This window comes from Convolutriloba macropyga, chromosome 2, assembly GCF_964194025.1.
Source record: "Convolutriloba macropyga chromosome 2, txConMacr16.3, whole genome shotgun sequence".
Classification (NCBI taxonomy): Eukaryota; Metazoa; Xenacoelomorpha; order Acoela; family Convolutidae; genus Convolutriloba; species Convolutriloba macropyga.
In genome coordinates this window covers 26555611-26575629 of record NC_134469.1, presented here as the reverse complement: position 1 = coordinate 26575629, position 20019 = coordinate 26555611, and the positions used below count along the sequence as shown (strand labels likewise).

The following is a 20019-nucleotide window of genomic DNA, read 5'->3' as shown; positions in this document are numbered from 1 at the left end:
TTGCGAGTTGGAGTGGTGGCTAATCCCGAAACAGTAAAATTGATAAAACTTTATTGTAAAAAAATTAATATTTGAAAATCTGAAGGCTGGCAAAAAACAAACAGGCTTGGGTGGTTTCTCCTAGATCCCAACCCTATATAACATTAAAAGAAGTAGAAAGGTCTTAAAGAGCAACACAGCAAGAACTCAAAAACAACAAGAGCAGAAAACGACCTTCTTTCTCTAACAAATCAAGAAAAACTCGCCAAAATACACTGACTTGAGCGGTAAATATAGTCTTACTGTTTTCAGTGCTTTAACAATTTTTGAGCAGTAAATAGTTAAGGCATCTTCTATCCAAAATTTTTTAAAAAATTTTCGCATGACAAAGGAAATAAAAAGGAGCTAGAACAGCTACACAGCAAGGACTCAAAAATAGCTTTCTTCCTAGGACTCAGCAGAAAAATTACCGCAAAAAGTCTTAAAGGTAAACAACGTAGTCATGTTGTCTGTGCTCTAAAGATTCTTGAGCAGTAAATTGTCACTATTTCTTGTATTGCAAAGTTTTTCTGAGCAGTAAAACGTTTGATACTGTTTGCTGTATCTAAATGCTACTTGAGCTGCGATTCAACTTTTACTACCATCAGTTTATGGTATTACAACTCTTGAGTACAAAGAGCAGAACATTTAATTTTGCACAAACATGCAGGACATACATTTGCTTTCAATCTGTTTCGGTACCAAATTGAACTGGTGCACATAGAGAGATACCGTAATGTGTGATTTTCGGGAAAACTCACTCCAATATGATATTGCGAACATATCAACCGCTAGAATATAGCGTGTATTGAGTTACAAAAGCTGACTGAAAAAAAAACAAAATATAAGGTCAAATTTGGAGCCGCGAAAAAGATCTGAGGGGGGTAAAGCTTTCCTTATCACAAAAGATTGGGATGGCAGTTTATTAATGTGGTCCAGGAAAGATAAAGACAAAATGGTGTTCAATGATTAAGTTTAATACAAAAATTTTCTTTCGTTTTAACGCGACCGAAAATAAACAATCAATATGCTACCTAAGTTACGAAATAAGGTGTCTCGATCTCGGATTCAGATTAAGCGGGAAAAACAAATAAAGGCCTGACAGTGCAATTTGAATAATCCATCAGGAATTGTTTAAGGTAATTCAAACGGATATGATTGACTCATCAATCACAGAACAGTCAATCAACAGATACATGAGACACAAAATTGTTTTCAACAACTCATTGAAAAACAAGGTCTTTTGAAACTTTTTAGCAATCGTAAAACAAAAAGAAAAAGAGAACTTTTTCATCAACCTGAAAACCACCTGGTTACCATTTGTCCAAGAACAAAAAACAATGTCATATCAAAAGGGTCGATCATCTCTTGAGACCCCAGAAGAAGAGCAATCTACAATTAGTTCACGGCGGATAAAACACTATCTCCGTTAAAGCGGAATTAAGATGAAGACGAAGATATTGGGCTCAAAAACTCAAGCAAGGAGCCAAAGAAAGCTCAGAAACTTGCTGCAATGAGGAATAATTTTTCCTCGCAGCTTTGCTTGCAGAAGATGGTTTTCACATGAAACAAAAGCAGTTTAACCTATTGCTGCAAATTTTTGAATACAATGATACCTCTAAATTGAATTAACAAAAAGCGGAATAGACATAAACAAGTCGATTATCCTGCCTCGGGTTTACGCGACTGATCGCCCTACAAATGGAATCAAACAGGAAGCAGAGATAAACCCTCTTTGCTTAATCGGTTGGAAAATCCTGAAGAACCATAAAACCATAAATGTAACCGTTCTGAAAATGAACCAATGAATACTTAGCTACACGCTACACTAGATCCCTAGTGTTTACGCATGCCACACTTATCAGGTGATGACTGTCCCAATATAACCCAAGGTCGAGAGAACTTCTGGCAAGACAAACTGCAGCACTGGTCAAGTTTGTTTGTTGCTATTATGCATCAACACCATGACCTTGACTCAGGAAAAATGATTAGCTTCAAAGGAGATATAGGGCCAAATCAGCTGTTTTGGGTAAGGGTCACTTGGGTCCTTTTGCACTTGAGCTGTGTCATAACTACAACGAAAATTTGCCGCCCACAGCTGATTGTTAACTTAAGATTCTGTGCAAACACAACAGTTAATGGGAGATCTCTATTTAATTGTGTTGCTTTATTTCTGATTTATTGAAGTTTCAAATCAATACAATTTTGACGGTGATTTGCATTCAAGCGCAACACTTCAACCTGCGTTGAAAATGTTGTCTTCAAATCTCAACAAGAATTGTTGGTTTTCATTAGATGACCGTGCGGAAAAAAAACTGACCTGATTTTTATTTGAAATTGGTGACGAAGAATGGCGTTTGTACAGCAGGTTTTTTTTGTTTAAAGTGGAACGAAAAAAGAAACTTGCATAAAAACAAAGAGGAAATAAAAATTAAATTTGATTGGCAGCTCGAACTTAAAAGAAACAGAGACAAAGAAAGGTCACTATCCGCTAGATGAGGGATCTCATTGAAATTGGAACTGTACATTATCCAAGAACATGAATGTCACTGACCGATACACCGTATCGCGGGAGGCAACACTTGTGTTTTGTCTGTCTAGGAAAAGTCAATATATCAAAGGTTGCAAAGTCAAAGCGTGAGGTATAAATGAACATGCAAATTTAATTGCTACACGCAGAAACCATAAAAGGCAATCAAGCAGTTAATGTATGCGGGACCACAATCATCAAAATAACGATGTTAAAAAAAAATTCTTCATATAGCTCACGCATTAATTCAGTCGCAGAAAGAAATGATACTTATACTGTCCTCGATAACTGATCAACGGTATTTCTCATTGAGCAAAAGGGTCAAGAGAAGTTGCAAGCCCAGAGCATCGACCATAAACCTAATATAATCAGCATACACGAAAAAAGGATCTGACTTCAAAAAAAGTTCTTTTTACCAATAAAGGAACTCAATTCAAAAGTGCACTCTATTGAAGCGTTTGTTCGCATGTTAATCTCATTGGAAATACGAATCATAATTCTAAAAACTGCAAAAATATTTTCACGAATTTGAATGTTCTCCCAAACAGAAACCTCATCAATTTGATGGAAATTTAATGTTTTTGTGTCAAAGTGCCTGTTAATTAAAAATGCCATTAGACTACAATTCAGGAATACGAAGTGAAATGTTTGCTGTCCCAACGGAATTTGGATTGGAGGGCAGTGGACTCATGACAATGAAGATGAAACAAAATGAATGTCTTTTTGCTTTCACAGAAGACATTACAGTGGCGGAGAAAATCCAAACGAAGTCAAGAACATGAAAAATCAACGTCGTCAGTCAGTCAAAGCGGAAAGTGCAACCAAAAACCAAAGAGAGTACGGAAGAAATAGAAGCGAGCGGTGAGAGGTGTGAACAACATTGAGTGAATCAGAGCCGAACCTACCCAACAATCAGAATTCAACCTTGTTTCTTCTTTTTTCTTGAAGCACAGATTGGAGCAGAGATTTCAAGGACACCTAAACCTTATGATCTTGTTTCAACAGTGTACAACTGATGATGAGAAAATGTTCAGGATGTTATAAGAGGATAAGCAATCAGGGGACTTTTTGCGAAAGAAAGATATTCACTCATCATCTGCTTTGTTGAATAGATCAAATGAGCAATCAATTCAATGAGAATTATTATATTCGACATTTCTTTCAGCCAAACAGATTCCAGTACTTATATTGCGATTAAAATACGTTCTATGTTGCGTAGAAAAGTAAAGAAAAATAGTTTATTCTCATTTCAAGTCAACCTGACTACATAGTGTATCAAATAAAGCAATTTTATGCTAAAAATTTAGTTTGAGAAACGTATTGCTGATTTATGTTAAACAAAGTTCAGTCAAAAAAATTGATAGATTTGAAGCTGTGATGCAGTTTGTCTTAGCCTTAACGTGATGCCGAATACTTTTGCCTTTGTCTTACTTTTGCTTTTGTCGAGCAGCACGCAACCGATTGAAGAAGTCTGTTTAATGACCCGTTATAAAGATATTCGAAATAGTGGGTTTTCGGCTTTATTCCTTATGCCATTTTTTCTACAAGGAATCCCCACGAATTCTCTTTTTTACGTTTTTTTTAAAATTAAACTCGTTCATCATCCCAATCGAGTCCGTCTGCTGCTCTTGCACAAATAAATCAATTAAACATACGCGTACACGAAGTTTTTGTTGAATTCAAAATCTTGTTTATGCACCATTCATATTGCCACACGTTTGAGAGCCAAAGCCAATAACTGATGCGTCGAAGACAAAAGTTAACTTGAAGTTTCACCAAAAAGCAATCATGAACAGCGATCGCCGTCAAACCCACGCTTACCCATTGCATCAATGTGTTTCTGTTTCCGCTGGAGGCGATGTTTAACGCTACCAGTCAGGCAATAACGCAAGCAATAATACGCCCCGCAAACAATAAAAATGTCCCTAATTTCGGTTTAGTATATAGACGGCAATTACGTGGTCCTCAAAAAGATTAAAAGGGAGACAAAAAGAGATATTGTGGTTGTTTTTGTCAGATAATTGCTGCCTCGATTCAAAGCGGTAGCAATAGGCTGAACAAGTATGCATTCCTCGATAATTGATCATCCAGCAGAACCATTCATTGGTTACATCATTCATCAAGCTAGAGTCCAAGCTACGGAACAGTCACAGCTCTGCCTTGATTCAGTTTTAATTCTTGGAGCGGAGATTCCAAAAGGAACAAAATTCTAAAAGTTTGTATCAACAATCAATAGAAAAAGAGGTTGAAAGAAGTTTGCTGGTGATATTGAGACAACCAAAATAGAAATTTTTGGTGAAAGAATGGTATTTGCTACACCACACAGATCTAAATCCAACCAAAACTGACAAAATCCGCTGTGTTTGCAACGTTGCATCAAAAATATGACAAAATCTGCCAGAACAACAAGCTCCTGGCTGAACCATACTTGCTGCATGAGTTGGTTGGAACGATTCTCAGATATCATGAAGGATTCATCGCCCCAGCCGCCAATATCAATCAAATGTTTGTGCTGATGCGATTTCTTCAACGAGACAAGAGATGCCTGAGACTTTCATGGAGACCGGAAAATGAAGAAATGTTGCCAATATACGAAAAACAGTGCCGTGTTTTCGGAGTGAATAAAACACCAATGTGAGCAATTTAAGCCCTCAAACGAGTCAGCATCGACAATGAGGTTGAATAGTGTATCAAAGCAAAGGCAACAAACAAATACTTCTGCATGAACGTTTCTTAAAATCGGTGGAAACACCAGAATAGTCAATCCAGGTGTTTAATTATCTACAATTTTTTTTCTTACAACATTGATTGGAGCTTACAAAATCGACGATTGACAATTATGATTAAAAGCAGCAATATTGAAAGACAAAAAATAAGTCTGCAAAACAGATCAAGCTGATGTTCAGCCAAATACAGTTGGATCATCTGTACTTGGGCTCCAACGGAATGATACCGTTGAATGCCTCAAATTTAGCTGATATTTCACCAAAGCAGTTGTGACACCCATAACAGGAAGGAAAATCTTGTTTCTAGTTTTATTTCCTTTGTTGATCCAGTTGGGATTATTTTGCTCAATTCAGTCTTTACTTGACACAAATTCTGAAGAACATTTCGACTGAAAATCGAAAATATTAGGACAATGGAGAGAAACCAAGTGAAGAACCATATTTGCTTAAGCTGAATTTAGCTGAAACCTTCAAATTTAATTAAAACCAGCATCGACAGAAAATAGTTCAATACAGGAAAAGTCGAACTTTATTAGTTAATAACGCATCTGAAGACATGATGTGTAGAGTGGCCTCTCTACGTTCTCATTTAACGGAATTCTCAACCAAAATGGTATCTGTTACTGGAAATGGCATAGCTGCAAAGATGAAACAGCTTTTTATAGCATGCTTGGAACTGCCACGTGACGGCAGTTAGATTGAGAAATACTGATGTTCTTGGAATATGAGATTAAACTAAAGAACTTGCATTTTTTGGTCGGTCCCGACTACAGCAGAGCAATGGATACGTAACTGTTAACGCAGTCAACAAATAATTAAGATACTAGATTCAGACGATTTTTGTCAGGGGGAACATAGAAATTGGCGCAATTAGTTTTTGAGGAAATCGGGTGACGCGAGTAGCTCACTGCGCCGGCCTGGTTGAAGCAGTCAAAAAATGAACAGCTTAGGCAAATCAATTTAATAGGCTGAACAAATATGCTTTCCTCGACAGTCGATCATCAAGCGGTGTCATTCATTGGTCAAATCCTTCATGATCCATGAGAGAAAAGAGATGTCATAATGTTTGCCATATTTCCGGAACAGAATACTTTAAAGATTGCAGTTGGTCATTCTGCCTGAAAGAGGACGCTAGATAAAAGCGAGTGGCTTACTAGGCCGGCCCTTGGTTGTAGAAGTCAACAATTGAATGGCTTAGGCTAGTAATCTTAGCCTTTACCTCTGACAAAAGCACATGCCCTGACCCTATCTCACCACTGTTCGAAACGCAAGCTGAAGAAAAGAAAGCAACTCTTCAGTGAGAACAACAATTTAAAGTCTGCAACTGTCTAGTCAAAACAAATACATGTGTTCAGTGAGCGTCGAATAAACAAAACTGGCGACAAAAATAATTGATATTGAAGACAAAAAATAATTGCAAACGCATAAATTTTCCAGCGTTTAAAGCAAGTCCAGTTTGATGAAGAGTTGAAATCTTTGGAGGAAATGCCTTGCGTTCCGTAAAGAACAAATGCACAACCTGCCAAAGAAGCACAGCATAAACATTGACTCCAGTGATGGCCGCACTACCTACACAAAGACTTGTAGTCTCAGCAGCTTTCGCAAGTATTGGCGTTAACTACTTCGACTCTCTTACAGGGAAAAATGAGCTAGAGATGAAAAGCGGAAGTCTCGCTTGTTTACATATCCAAAAGTACGATATAGATGTAGTACAACAGTTGGACACTGACAGCTGTCTGAACGTCATTATGCAGTTTATAGATCAAAAAGACACAGCACAAAATATCAGTGACAAGGAAGAACATTCTCTTCAATCAACGAACTGATGGAAGTTCAATCCACCCGCAGCACCCCAATTCGGAGGAGAATGCGATTGATATGTTGAAATTTGCAAGAACGCGATGTATGAAGTTTCGGGGCACAATTAGTTACCGAAGATGTTCTTTCAACACCAATGCGTCTTTGTGAGCAAACATTGAATGCAAGACCATTGACATCAGTCAATTTTGATGTGAATGATTTGGAACTATAAACCCATGCAAATCTTTGATTGCTGAACAAATGTTTTTCTACCATACTTACCATGCGCAGCAGAGTTTCCCAACCATCTACTTATTACAATCTCACATGTGACAGATTCAAAACAACTGGCAAAATGTGAATGGAAATACAGTCCAAGTCTGAGAAAAAAAATGAACAGAATTTGTTTGTCGAGGACAGTGACAACCAAGGTAACACAAAATGGCTCAATCACAGAAACTCTTCAGTGTTGTGCCGGAGGAATTCGATCAGCAAAATTTCTAACGGAAAAATGGGAGTTTACAAGAAGGCTTGTCGTGAATCTCTTCCGGCAATGCTAGAGCAGAGCTACGGGAGGAAGGCAAAATAAATCAGCAAAAATGGATAGGGCAAAATTTTTTTGATAGTACTTCAAACTTATCCATTTTCTGTTGTCATAGCCGTTGTGCAGTCATGTTATATTTCTAGTTCTGGTTACAGCTACAGTTATATTCACATGGAGAAAAGAATTGAAACGGGCTAAAACAGCTACACAGCAAGGACTCAGAAACTGCTTTCTTCCTATATATCATTAAAAAACGTCCAATGAGTTCATCAGTAACGTGTTTCTATAATTTGTACTCTAAAAGTTCTTGGGCAGTAAATTTTCAAAAAAAAAAATTTGTCAGCAAATTGTCTAAGTATTGCAAAATTTTACTGAGTTTTAAACTATTTGTTAATGTGTATTGCATCTACAAATTATTTTGAACAGCAATTCAACTCTTAGATCTTTCAGCTTCTGGTAATTCCACTCATGAGTACGAAGAACAAAACCCAACATAGGCTTAGATTTAAATAATTTCGCATAAACAAGTCGTAGACATATATCTTTGTCTTCACTCTGTTTCCGTATCGGATAGAACTAGTATATATACTGGAGATCCCGAATTGTGTGATGTAGCAAAACCAGTCCAGATGGACATTGAAAAATTTAAGATTAGCGAATATTTATAAATTGAAATTGTAATGCAATGTTGTGGATATAGCGGATTTACAGTTACAAAAGTGAGCTGCAAAAGCAAAACATCCCGACGGATTTGGAATCACTAAAAGAAATGGGCGATGTGAAGCTTTCCTGAGTCTGCAATGCATGAAGAGAATCGATTTTGTTTACTTTTTAAAAAAAAGTCTTGAAGAATCTCTGCTTTTTTGGCAAAACTTAGGGCAGCAAAACTTCGACTTCGCTTCATATTTGACAGAGAATGAAATTTATATTTGTATCACTATGACCGCAATTTATACTCTGCTAACACTAGAATCTTCTAGATTGTTGATAAGTACCTGAAGAGTAGATAGTCTCGGTTGAGGTATATGGCTTTTTTGTCACATGCTTCTCGTCAATGGTAGATGAGACCAAATTGGGAACAAATCCCCGGAACTGAGAGGGAATGCTGACATTGTAGTTCCAGGGGTAGGTGTAGAGAAAGTGGGTTCCCAGTTTGTCAAATTGAGAAGCATTGAGACTGATGCACATCATGCTCTGACCATAGTAACAACCTAGTCAAAATAAAGAGATTTAATTGGAAGTATATGTATTAAAGATCTTGCAAGATCAACATCCAGTCAACACAAGAGATCTTCAATAATTCTGTTTAATATCATATTCTGCATCCCTTCCCCTTCGACTAGCTGCTCATCATAACCTTCTTTCTCTTATGGTATCCCCCGGGAAAATACTCGTTTTTGTATACTTGCGTATACTCCAACTTGCTATAAATTGATAAAATTCTTAAACAAATTTTAAATGATGTCGTCAATTCGTACATACTGGTAAACTCAACTTGTAACTTATCATGTTTGAACTGTATGAGTGTTGTATATATCATTGAAACCTAGATAAAACTAAAGTACACAACCTGAGCTTGGATAGCTGTATCCGCCCTCCAGGAAGTTAGGGAACTTGGGCACACTGTGAGTGAGAAAGAATCCTCCTAGTGAGTCGAATGCCCAGGCACCTTTGGTATGGCCCCTGTATGATGTCCAAGTATTGTCTGGCCATTGGTCATTGTAGAAACCGTGAGCAAAAGGAGATTCGGAATGTTCTGAGGACTGAGAATTGGAGTTGGCATAATTGCTGTAGATTGGTTTCAACGTCCTGTAGAAAGCACCTGAAAGAGCAAATGAGTGAACATAATCATTGAGGTTGGCACTGGATATACTGCAATTTAACGGTTTCAGCTTATTTCCGAGAAAGTATGCACATGTCTGGTTAACTGATGTGGATTGAAACAAAAACTTATTGATTAAATATTTTATACATCTTGGGTATAGGCTAATAAAAGCAACACAAGAACGAGAAAATGCCTTGAAATTTTTTATTATTTGGTTAAAATATTTCGGAAGAACTGGCTTCCAGCACTTTTGCAAAACTGTTTTTTACAAACAGTTTGTTAAATCGCCAGCAAGGAGCAATTATTTCAAATTCAAAAAGAGAGGAAATTCATGTACAACCATTAACAATCAAGTTTATTGCAGCAGCAGTTTCAAGAGTTTGTGAGTTTGAGTTTGAATTTGGGACATTGGCTCCAAATGTACACCGTAACTGGGGTAAGAAGCCATTTTAACACTGTGGAGGGTTTTTACTGGCTTTGCCTGACTGCGATTACTTGCCGTTGAGTACTTCTGGCTAGCCGCGTTTGCAGTTGTTATTGGACATTGTTAGGCATGAAGGTAAGTTTTGTCAGGGATGGGGAAGAAAGAAAGAATAAGTAAGTGCAAGAGAAAGAAATGAAAAAAAGAAAAGAAAATGAATTCAACTAAAACTAGAAGAAGGGCTGAGCATCAATCAGTTTTGTTTGTTACCCCGAGACAACTGCGGCGCGTTGGGGGATCGAACTCCCGCTGTGTTTTTCATTTCATTTTTTTAAGGAGCAATTATTTGAAATTAATCGATCTTTTAATATCAATTGGTTCTTTGGCTCACTCATAATAAACTATACCGGTTTTTGGCAGGTTCATTTTAGTTGGTGCCTTTACCACCTGGTCTTTAGAAAAGAATTCCTTACTCTAGTTTTCTCTTACTCTAGGCGCTAAAAATGTAAATCAAATTTTCGTAAATGCCTCTTTTATAGTGTGAGATCAAAATTTACATTTTAAAATACAGAACAAAACGCTATTCAACCCCAACGAGAAACAGCTTTAATTAAACCTCAATAATTAAATGAAAACGAAATAAAAGTTAAAAAAGAAGGTTTTAGCACTTTTTAGCAACTCAAAAGTGGGCAATAAAATCAAAACAACTGGAAGAAGTAAAATGTTTCCAAGTTTTTCTCGAAAATTAACTCTTGTTCATCATTTCGGAAACACTGTGGAAGATTATGCCAGCAGTTGGCTCCATTATAGCTGAAAGATTTCTGGGCAAAGCAGTCAGATGTCGCCGAAATAAAACATTTTAATCCATACCTTCCAACGGAATAACTGCATCATGTAGAATGGTGCTTTGATGTGCGAACACTTTAACATAATTAGCCCAACTTTATATTTGATCCTAAACCGAATTGTCAACGGATAGATGCTCTTCAGCAATCTTTCGTCCTGGTCAATTTGAACTTTCAAAAGATGAAACGAGCATGAATAATTTGTCACCTCTGCAATTTATTGATGAGTTTTGGCTTTGTCGTACGCGAATGAAATTGCGTACTTGATCTTGAGTCGCGAGTTGCGTTTATGTTCTATGTCCTACTTGCGCGGCGAGTGCGCTTTACACAATTTCTAAATGAATCCGCTTAGCGAATCGCGTAAGGACTAATTGTTTACTTTACTCGATTTGTAAAGACAGTTATTGAAGAATAAGTTAAATTGAGCAACTGTACGCGAAGTGCAAAACTAAGAGAATGAAGATTAAGGCAACTGGTATTCCAGAAGTCATAACAAAACGTGAACACTAATTTCCCGCTATGGGAGATGGGAGCAACAGACTAGCATGTGAAATAACAATGACTTATACACATGCCCCTCAGGAATAAGTACACTAAATAAATTAAGTACATCGTATGATAAATTTACTGCACTAATTTAATTTATGATGTATGACATTTCTCCCGCTTCAAAGAAAATTAAAATTGCATAACGGAAAATTTTAATAACAATATGAATAATAATAATACTTATTTACCGGTTAAATAGTATCAACAATATATTTACTGGTTATCATAGCTAGTCATAATTAATAATGTATCAAGTTTAATGGATCAGAGTTTTCACATGTCTTCTTCATCAATGATTAGTTCATTTGAAGTGCTGTGGTCGGCTGGTCGTATACGGGGGTCCGTCGGTGACACCTGTTCTATGATAGGCGAGGGAAAGTCGTTTGCAATAGGTTCAACCCGCGTAGCTGTATCAACAATTGTTTGTACAACCGAAGGTTGTATCGATTGGATGTCGCCTACGCGTCGCTTCCTACGAGGTGGAGCAAAGTTCGGAGGACACGAAGTGAGCAAAGGAGAGGATAAGAGAGCTTCTTGTTGAGTATTTGTAGGAGGGGGTGCAATTAATACTTCTCCAGTTATAATTTGCTGTTCGGGAGCAGCCTCTAGAATTTCGGGTATTGTTTGGGGAGCGAAATTGTCTGGAACTTTAGGCATGCGTACTCGCATTGCGCGAGCAATGTTAGATTTATTTGAGGATACACCACTACCAGTTTCTCGTTTTCTATGCTTCATTTTTCGGTCGCCCTTTTGTATGCGGGTAAACTCTTTGATGTGGCTAAGTATCTTAGCCTCAGTTGTTTTCTCGTGCGTGCGTGGTCCTCGGCGGTTTATGTAGTCGGTTAATTTGGTTTTTCGTTCTTCCCGAGTACCAAATTTTGCAATATCACTATTGCGTACTGTCACTTCCATCTTTCCCGGCTCGCGAATAACCGAAGTGTATTGATCGGTCTTTTGTACTACCGATCCTGGGGCCAACACCTCATACAAGCCGTCCAGATTCTTCTTGGATCTCTTATGAAGGTGTTTCTTTCTGGCAATGTTTAACCGTACGGCGTGTTCTTTCAATGGAAGTGGGCGATGCGCTTTCGTGGTGCGAAGGAAACGGGATTCATTATCAGTTGCTAGCCGTTCGCGAATTGTGGCATCCTTTGTCGCCTTCCACATATTGTGTTCAATTTCGTCGTCACTCCGGCTGTTTCCCCAGTGTTCCTCCGGCAGCAATTCATTAGGGGTTACAGTTTCTTCATCTAAATAATGATTCAAAATTTTTTCATAACTTAAGTCAGATGATTTTGGTTGAGTACTTATATTACTAAGTGGTGTATTAGCTTTACGCCCGAAGTGAGTTTCGAATGGCAAAAGCTTAGTTGTTCTATGTTTACATATGCGAAGCTGGTATATAACTGATTTTAATGCTGCTTTAATGGTGAACGAATTTACTTCTTTATTTGCGTCTTTTATACATGCCAAGCGTTGTTTAATAGTACCAATAAGTCGTTCAACTAAACCTATTGCACGATGATCGTTCGCCGGAGCTGGTATTAGTCTGATGTTATTTTTGGTACAAAAATTTTTTACTTGGTTACCTACAAGACAACGGGCTTGATCTATTCTTAAGGAACGAGGAACTCCATGAATTTGTATATAATTATCTAAGAATTTTATGACATTCGAGGCATTTGCATTATCAACCAATTCTGCAGAAGGGTATTTTGAAAATCTATCAATGCATGTTAAAATGTATATTTCATGTTCTTTTTCGTTATTAATGGGCCCTGCAAAATATATTTGTATTTCTTGGTTTGGAACTATACATGGTGTATGTGCTTTAAATTGTTTTGCGGGAATGACAGATTTTAAATTTTTACCGATAGCAGTGCAAGATTTGCACTCTATTGCTTTGACAAGCAAATCACGATTCATGTATGGCCACCAGCAGTGCTGAGCCATACATATCATCCCCCAGCTACCTGGGTGACTCGCATATAAATCGTCAATGAGGGCATCTTTGAGTGCATTCGGAATGGCCACCTTCTCGTCCATACAAACACACCCGCCAGTCACATGAAGGTCCCGCCAATAGCTATGAAGATACGGGTTGAGGGCCTTCAGTCTTTCTTCATCTCCCCGAATTATGCAGTCCCGAACCTCTTTTAGAACTGCGTCCTTACTTGTGAGTGATGCAATTAGACCTTTGCTAAATACTTTTCCCACCACTCGTTCAAACGACATTACTTGGGGACTATCCGTTAGTGGGATGCTTAAATTTGAATGCGAGGAGGATCTGCGTGGCGTACTTGTGGTTGCATTGTCGGTGAATGACACGCGAGGCGAAGCTCTGGTTGTTCGGGAGGAGAGTGATTTTCCCTTGAGAGATGAAGCTTGTTGACTCATTGTTGATGAGAGTTGAGTTTTTTCAATTAAGTTAATTGACAAAGAGGAAGACAACTGAATTTCAGGTTGAGTTTGGGCAAAATGCACTTGATTGTTGTTTGTTAATTGAGCACGTGAGTTATTTAAAGTATTTGAGTGTGGCTTACTAAAAAGGGTAGGAATTTGAGGCTGATTTTTGATTGACAAGTGAGAATGACTTAATGGAGTAAATTTGGAAGCATTTTGATAAGCGAGTGACGCTTTTCTTGTGTTTACTAGCATTTGAGACTGAATTTGTACAGGATTAGTTGTAAATGGCAGACTATGTGACGCAGATTTAGAGTTAATTGAGTAATTAGTAACTTGCTTTGCAAAAGAGTCATCTGAGGAATGCATTCTAGTCTTTTGAGTAAATAATAGAGGATTATGCCGGGCGGGTGTTAAATTGTTAAAGGAAAAGCGTACTCGCGATGCGAGATCGGAGGTGGTATTAATTAAATTAGAATTGTTAACTTTTGGAGTAGGATATGTATGAGCGAATACGGAATCATTTTGACTTGAATGTACTCGCTGGTCATGTGCACTAGTACAATTAATACTATTAGTGGAATTGAGAAATAAGTTATGTTTTTGATCCGCGAATGATTTATTATTATTGGTTAAATGTACGTGCGGGGCGTGTGTGCTATACGGATGATTGAATTTAAAGGAGGTTACATTAGAGTTGTATTTTCGCGCCGCGAGATTCGGACTATCATTTGTTAAGCGTACATGCTGGGCGGAATTTATGTCTAAATTGGAAGTTTGTTTTGAACAGAATTTTGAACTATTGTTTCGCGGGGCGAGATTTGAACTAACGTTTGTTAAGCGTACACGCTAGGCGGAATTTATGTCTGAATTAGAGCTTTGTTTTGAAAAGACTTTTGAACTATTGTTTCGCGGGGCGAGTAAATCATGAATTTCAGTGTGCGGATTTGGTGTTACGTAATTTATGGTTAAAATTTGTGCTGTATTGGTGGTGGAATTTTTGTGTTCACCATCAATATCAATATATAATTTACGAAGTGAATTAGCTGAGAGATTGTGTTTCCGTTGAAGTAATTGGGCATCAGAACGTATGCTCGATAATGTTGCAACTAAAAATTCCTCGTCATATTTGGAAACACTTATTGCTGGTTGATATGGATTACGAGATATGTAATCAACTAGTCCCATTTTCGCGCCAAGTAGATGTTCTATTGAGAATTGATAAGGCAAAAGACGATCAACCCATCGTGATAACCTACTATTGTAACTTTTATTTGATCGATGTTTCTTTTAACATGGAAAGTAATGCGCGGTGATCAGTGATAACAGTGAATTCTTTACCATACAAATAATTTTTAAAATATTCTATGGACCAAACTACCCCAAGAAGTTCTAATTCGTTAATACTATAACGTTCTTCACTACTGTTTAAAAATCGGGATGCAAAAGATATTGGCTTCCAACCGTCAACTGTTAGTTGTTCTAGTGCTGCTCCCAATCCGGAGCGAGAAGCATCACATTTGATTCGTGTTTCAAGTTGAGGGTTATAGTGAATGTTTTCTGTATGATTTGCTATGCGAGTTTTAATGGCATTAAAATGTAGTGTATGAGTGTCAGTCCAAATGTATTTAGTGGACTTACGAAGGAGAGGTCCTAAGGATGGCAAAAATGAGCTAAATTGGGAATAAATTTACTAATATAGTGCACTGAGCCGAGGAATGAGCGTAATTTTTTAAGTGTATTGGGTGGTTGTAATGACATAATAGAGGATGTTTTGGATTCGAGTGGCGAGATCCCAGATTGAGTTATATTTTATCCTAATAAGTAAATTTGTTGTTTCGCAAAGTGGCATTTCGGAAGGTTAATTCGAAGGTTATCTGCATCCAATTTTTTAAGACAATCTAATACAAGTTGGAAGTGATCATCTTCTGAACCTTTGCGAACAATTAAAATGTCGTCTAAGAAACAGAATGTATTTTTAAGTCCAATCAGGGTGTAATCCATGGCCTTCTGAAACTCGGCAGGCATGTCTGTAAGACAGTAGAATCCCGTCTTGAATCGATATGTGCCTGTCATGTCACCACTTACAATATTAAAATTACAATGATTAGCAGTTTCAGGGTGTAAGTTTAGTTGGCTGTATGCATATTTAAGATCAATAGTAGAGAAATATATTTGTTCCGCTGGTTCTGTTTTGTAGTTTGTTATTATTTGTGATATTGAATCCATAAGTGTTTCAATATTTGGCATCTGATATTTGTTCTTGTGTATTGCTTTGTTAAGAGTTTTAGAATCTAGTGCTAACTTTATGGTTTGATCTCGTTTGACTGTGATTACAATAGGTGAAATAAAATATTGGTCAGAACAGTTATTCAGTTTTTCTATATGTCACTCTACAAGAAGTTTTTTAATTTCATTATTTACTCGTTCTTGTAAATTAATGGGTACTCTTCTACCGTTTTGATGTTTTGGCTGAAAATTTCGATGGAATTTAGATTTGACAATGTGTTTTTTTGAGCGACCAATACGTGTAATAAGTTGAGGAAATTGTTGTGCGATACGTGTTTTAAATGGACATTGAGATGTGATAGTGTTGACCATACTACCTTCATGTAATGGAATTTGAGTTACTGAGATTCCGAGAGCGTCAAATAGATCTCTACCCACTAGTGGTTTTAGCCCATCACGGACTACTCCAAATTCAGCTTCTTCAAGTCGCCATCCATTGCTCGCAATTGGTGCCTGTATAATACCCGTCACGTTTATGGGTTCGCTCGAAAATGTTTTGAGTTCCTGGGGAGGCGCTATCATCAGCCAACGAGCAAGGGGAGAATTTTCCACAATTTCCGAAGCAAGAGACTCGGGCAAAATACTGCATACACTGCCTGAATCAATGAGAAGTCCAACGTGGGTGTTACCAATTTGTAAGATGGTGTTCTTTGGTTCGATCTGTATTGCGTTACTTGCGATGCTAGCGACCATATTGTCATCTGAGCTATCGTAGTCCAATTCGCATTGCGGGTTATAATTCATATTTTGTATAGCGTTTACCGTTTGGTCAGTTGTAGTTTCTTCAACGGAGTTAACAATAGAGCGACTAGATTTGTTTGACGAGGACTTCGGTTTTCTGCACACTCGCGAAAAATGGTTTTGTAGGCCACAATTATTGCAAGTCTTGCCTCTCTCAATACACTTGACTTTATGATTAGCTGACCAAGTTAAGCCACAGTTCCTGCAGAGTTGGTTTGGTGATCGAGGAAAGCTAGATGTAGTCGGCCGTTGATTCGGTGGTCGAAAAGATCGTTGAGGAATTATTGCATTAACTTGCGGAGCAGATTGCGAGTTTGTAATTTGTAGTTGGTTTCTTTGACCTAGTTCCATATTTACGGCCAAACGTAATGCTTGGGCTGGTTCTAAAGTTTCTCGCAACAATTCCCGTTGAATTTCTGGATCTAACATATTTGCAATAAATAAATCTCTGATGAGGGTGTCTTCTTGACTTCCGAGCTCACAATTCTCAGACAGTTCTTTCAATTTTCCGAAGAAATGTTCGATGGACTCTCCTCTTGTCTGTTTCGTGGTGAGAAGTACATATCTATCAAATGTGATATTGCGCTGACGAATAAATGCTGTTTCCATGATTGTCCAAAGTTTTGCTGTTGAGAGACTGTCCATCTTGCGGTGTGGGTTTTGGCTACAAACAATTCGACGTCCTTCAGTGCCCAAACTGAGGTATAGCATTGACACAGTCTTTCGATCGGCCTGTGCCCATTGTTTGTCTCCGCACATTATTCCTATCTCCAGTTGTCTCTGACACCAATTTTTCCAGTTCATTTTTGATTGAGCGTTCCTCGCCAATCTTTCCCTCTCCGATTGTGCCGATGATCCTGTTATCGTAACCTCATAGATCGGTTCAAGTGGTAGTTGCACTGTTTCGGGTTTTGGTTCCAACAAAGTGTCTATTGTAATAATTTCCTTCGCAAGAAGAGCTAGCTTGGCCTGCATCTGCCACTTTTCCCATTTCAGCGGCGGGTCTACACTAGGTTTATCCCAAAATGGCTCAATGCCAAGTGGAGTCCGCTTCTGAGCTGCTGATTGCGCCATGTCGTACGCGAATGAAATTGCGTACTTGATCTTGAGTCGCGAGTTGCGTTTATGTTCTATGTCCTACTTGCGCGGCGAGTGCGCTTTACACAATTTCTAAATGAATCCGCTTAGCGAATCGCGTAAGGACTAATTGTTTACTTTACTCGATTTGTAAAGACAGTTAATGAAGAATAAGTTAAATTGAGCAACTGTACGGGAAGTGCAAAACTAAGAGAATGAAGATTAAGGCAACTGGTAATCCAGAAGTCATAACAAAACGTGAACACTAATTTCCCGCTATGGGAAATGGGAGCAACAGACTAGCATGTGAAATAACAATGACTTATACACATGCCCCTCAGGAATAAGTACACTAAATAAATTAAGTACATCGTATGATAAATTTACTGCACTAAATTAATTTATGATGTATGACAGGCTTCAAGCAATATATATTACAGTTACATTAATCTGAATTCTACAGCACTCTGCTGACAACAAACTGCCTTTTCTGCTCAAATCCGAGAAATTTTTATATCTAGAGTTTTCAAATCTAGATATAATACTTCGAGTAAATTTTGTTTCTTTGTCGTTCTAAATCGATACACTTTGTAAACATTCGTCCTATTTAAAATCTTTAGATGGGATCCTATCAGTGAGGGAATTGCATTAGCTCACTTTTAGAGGACACATCTAAATTCATATATATCGCGGCTAAGTTTAACATAAAAATGATTAAAAAAGTCTTAAAAATTAACAGCATATACCAATTAGATTGTGGCTGTTCGCTTCCGGTTTCATATACAACATAGAGTTTTAAATGCTCCTAATTGTCTGTTAATGGTTATTGTTCATTGTTGACTGGTAAAGAAGTCGTTTAAAACTCCGCATTTTATTTTTGTTTTGTCCGCTTTCAACGTAATTTTGTATTGCTCGAATTTTTTGCGTGTCTTCCATTAGATTTCCGACTTTGCCCGAATTTTTTAAATCTGTCCGGAATCGGCAAACTAAAGTGGTGTTAACTGCGACTGGCTAACGTTAAAGTCGCTTTTTAATTTTGCTGAGATTTCGTTGATGTATGAAAGATTTGTTAAGGGTGTCAAAATTGTACTTCGTGGACATCTTTGACAACAGTGAGCTCTTCTGATAACTGGTTATCAATGTGACACCGTAGATTTCAATACTTGGGAAAAACGTTCGAAGTGGTAAGTGAAAATTTGAAATTTTCGGTTTTTTATACATTTTTAGTGACTTTGATTTGAAGTTGCTCTGCTAAACTTAAATGGCTGTTGTCTAGTGTTGAAATTGTTTATTTAATTTGACTGTTTTTAAACTATATAAACTATAGGATAGTTAAATTTCATCTCAATTGATGAGCGCGTTTGCTGAAACAGAGATATTCAGGTAAACTAACAAAATTTTCGAAATCTGTTTTGATAGTTGTCAAAAAATGTTGTCATAAATTGGAGAATCATAAAATTCATTTTGTACTCCAGAAATGAGTGTAATCCAGAATGATTTGTTATCCAGAAATGCCTACGATCGGTCATAACATATGTATCTCATTATAGCAAGTTGGTTATATACTTCTACGGTAGCACATGAGTGTTCCATTGTTGAAATGCTGAAAAAAAACAACGTTAACTCACTGGAAGAGGAGTTTACGTTATTTTTGGATAGCGTGAAGTTCGGAGTGTTAACATCCAGATAGAGATACCCAGTGCCATTGTACAAATAGCCACTTTCAGCTGAATATTTGGGTAGTTTGTAAACTATATACCAATCAACAGGATCACCATCTTCATCTATACACGTAAGAGCTGAAGATTGTTCGATTATCACGCCAGCGAAAATAAATAGCAAGCTTAAACCAAAGATAACGTCTCTGTTGGCCATTAGTCAGGTGAATCACGTGGTAAAGTTTACAACCACTCTAAGCTGTGATCTGAACAAAATGCCGGTTATGTTTTTGCTTGTCCAAACTAAAGTTCGAGTTAACAGTTCGCATAATGTTATCATTGCAAAGTTTGTGTTTGTGCTGTTCATGCGGCTATTCTTATATAAGTGATTAATGTTTATGAGGTTCTGTTAGTTAAACTCCATCGCGCAATTCGATGTATGTTTCAACGATGAAGTTGTTCTGGTTGCTCATGATAATTAAGTTAGCTGTCCTGTGAAATATCTGGTCCGGCGCAACCCTATACATTTGAACAAATTTCATTCATTTATTAATTGAACAATTAATCTTGAATTGTACAAATATTCGCTTAAA

General features: G+C 37.5%; 1 protein-coding gene across 1 annotated transcript in view; it reads right to left on the bottom strand.

Annotated features, from left to right (window-relative positions):
* LOC142335218 (plancitoxin-1-like) overlaps positions 1-19798 on the bottom strand; it is a 21916-nt gene extending 2118 nt beyond the window's left edge. Inside the window, exons 1-3 of the mRNA XM_075383612.1 lie at positions 19397-19798; positions 9189-9440; positions 8614-8829 (exon numbers count right to left, since the gene is read on the bottom strand). Coding sequence (XP_075239727.1) covers positions 8614-8829; positions 9189-9440; positions 19397-19643 — 715 coding nt within the window. The 5' untranslated portion in view covers positions 19644-19798. The remainder of the gene's footprint in view (positions 1-8613; positions 8830-9188; positions 9441-19396) is intronic.
* Positions 19799-20019: the final 221 nt, after the last annotated feature.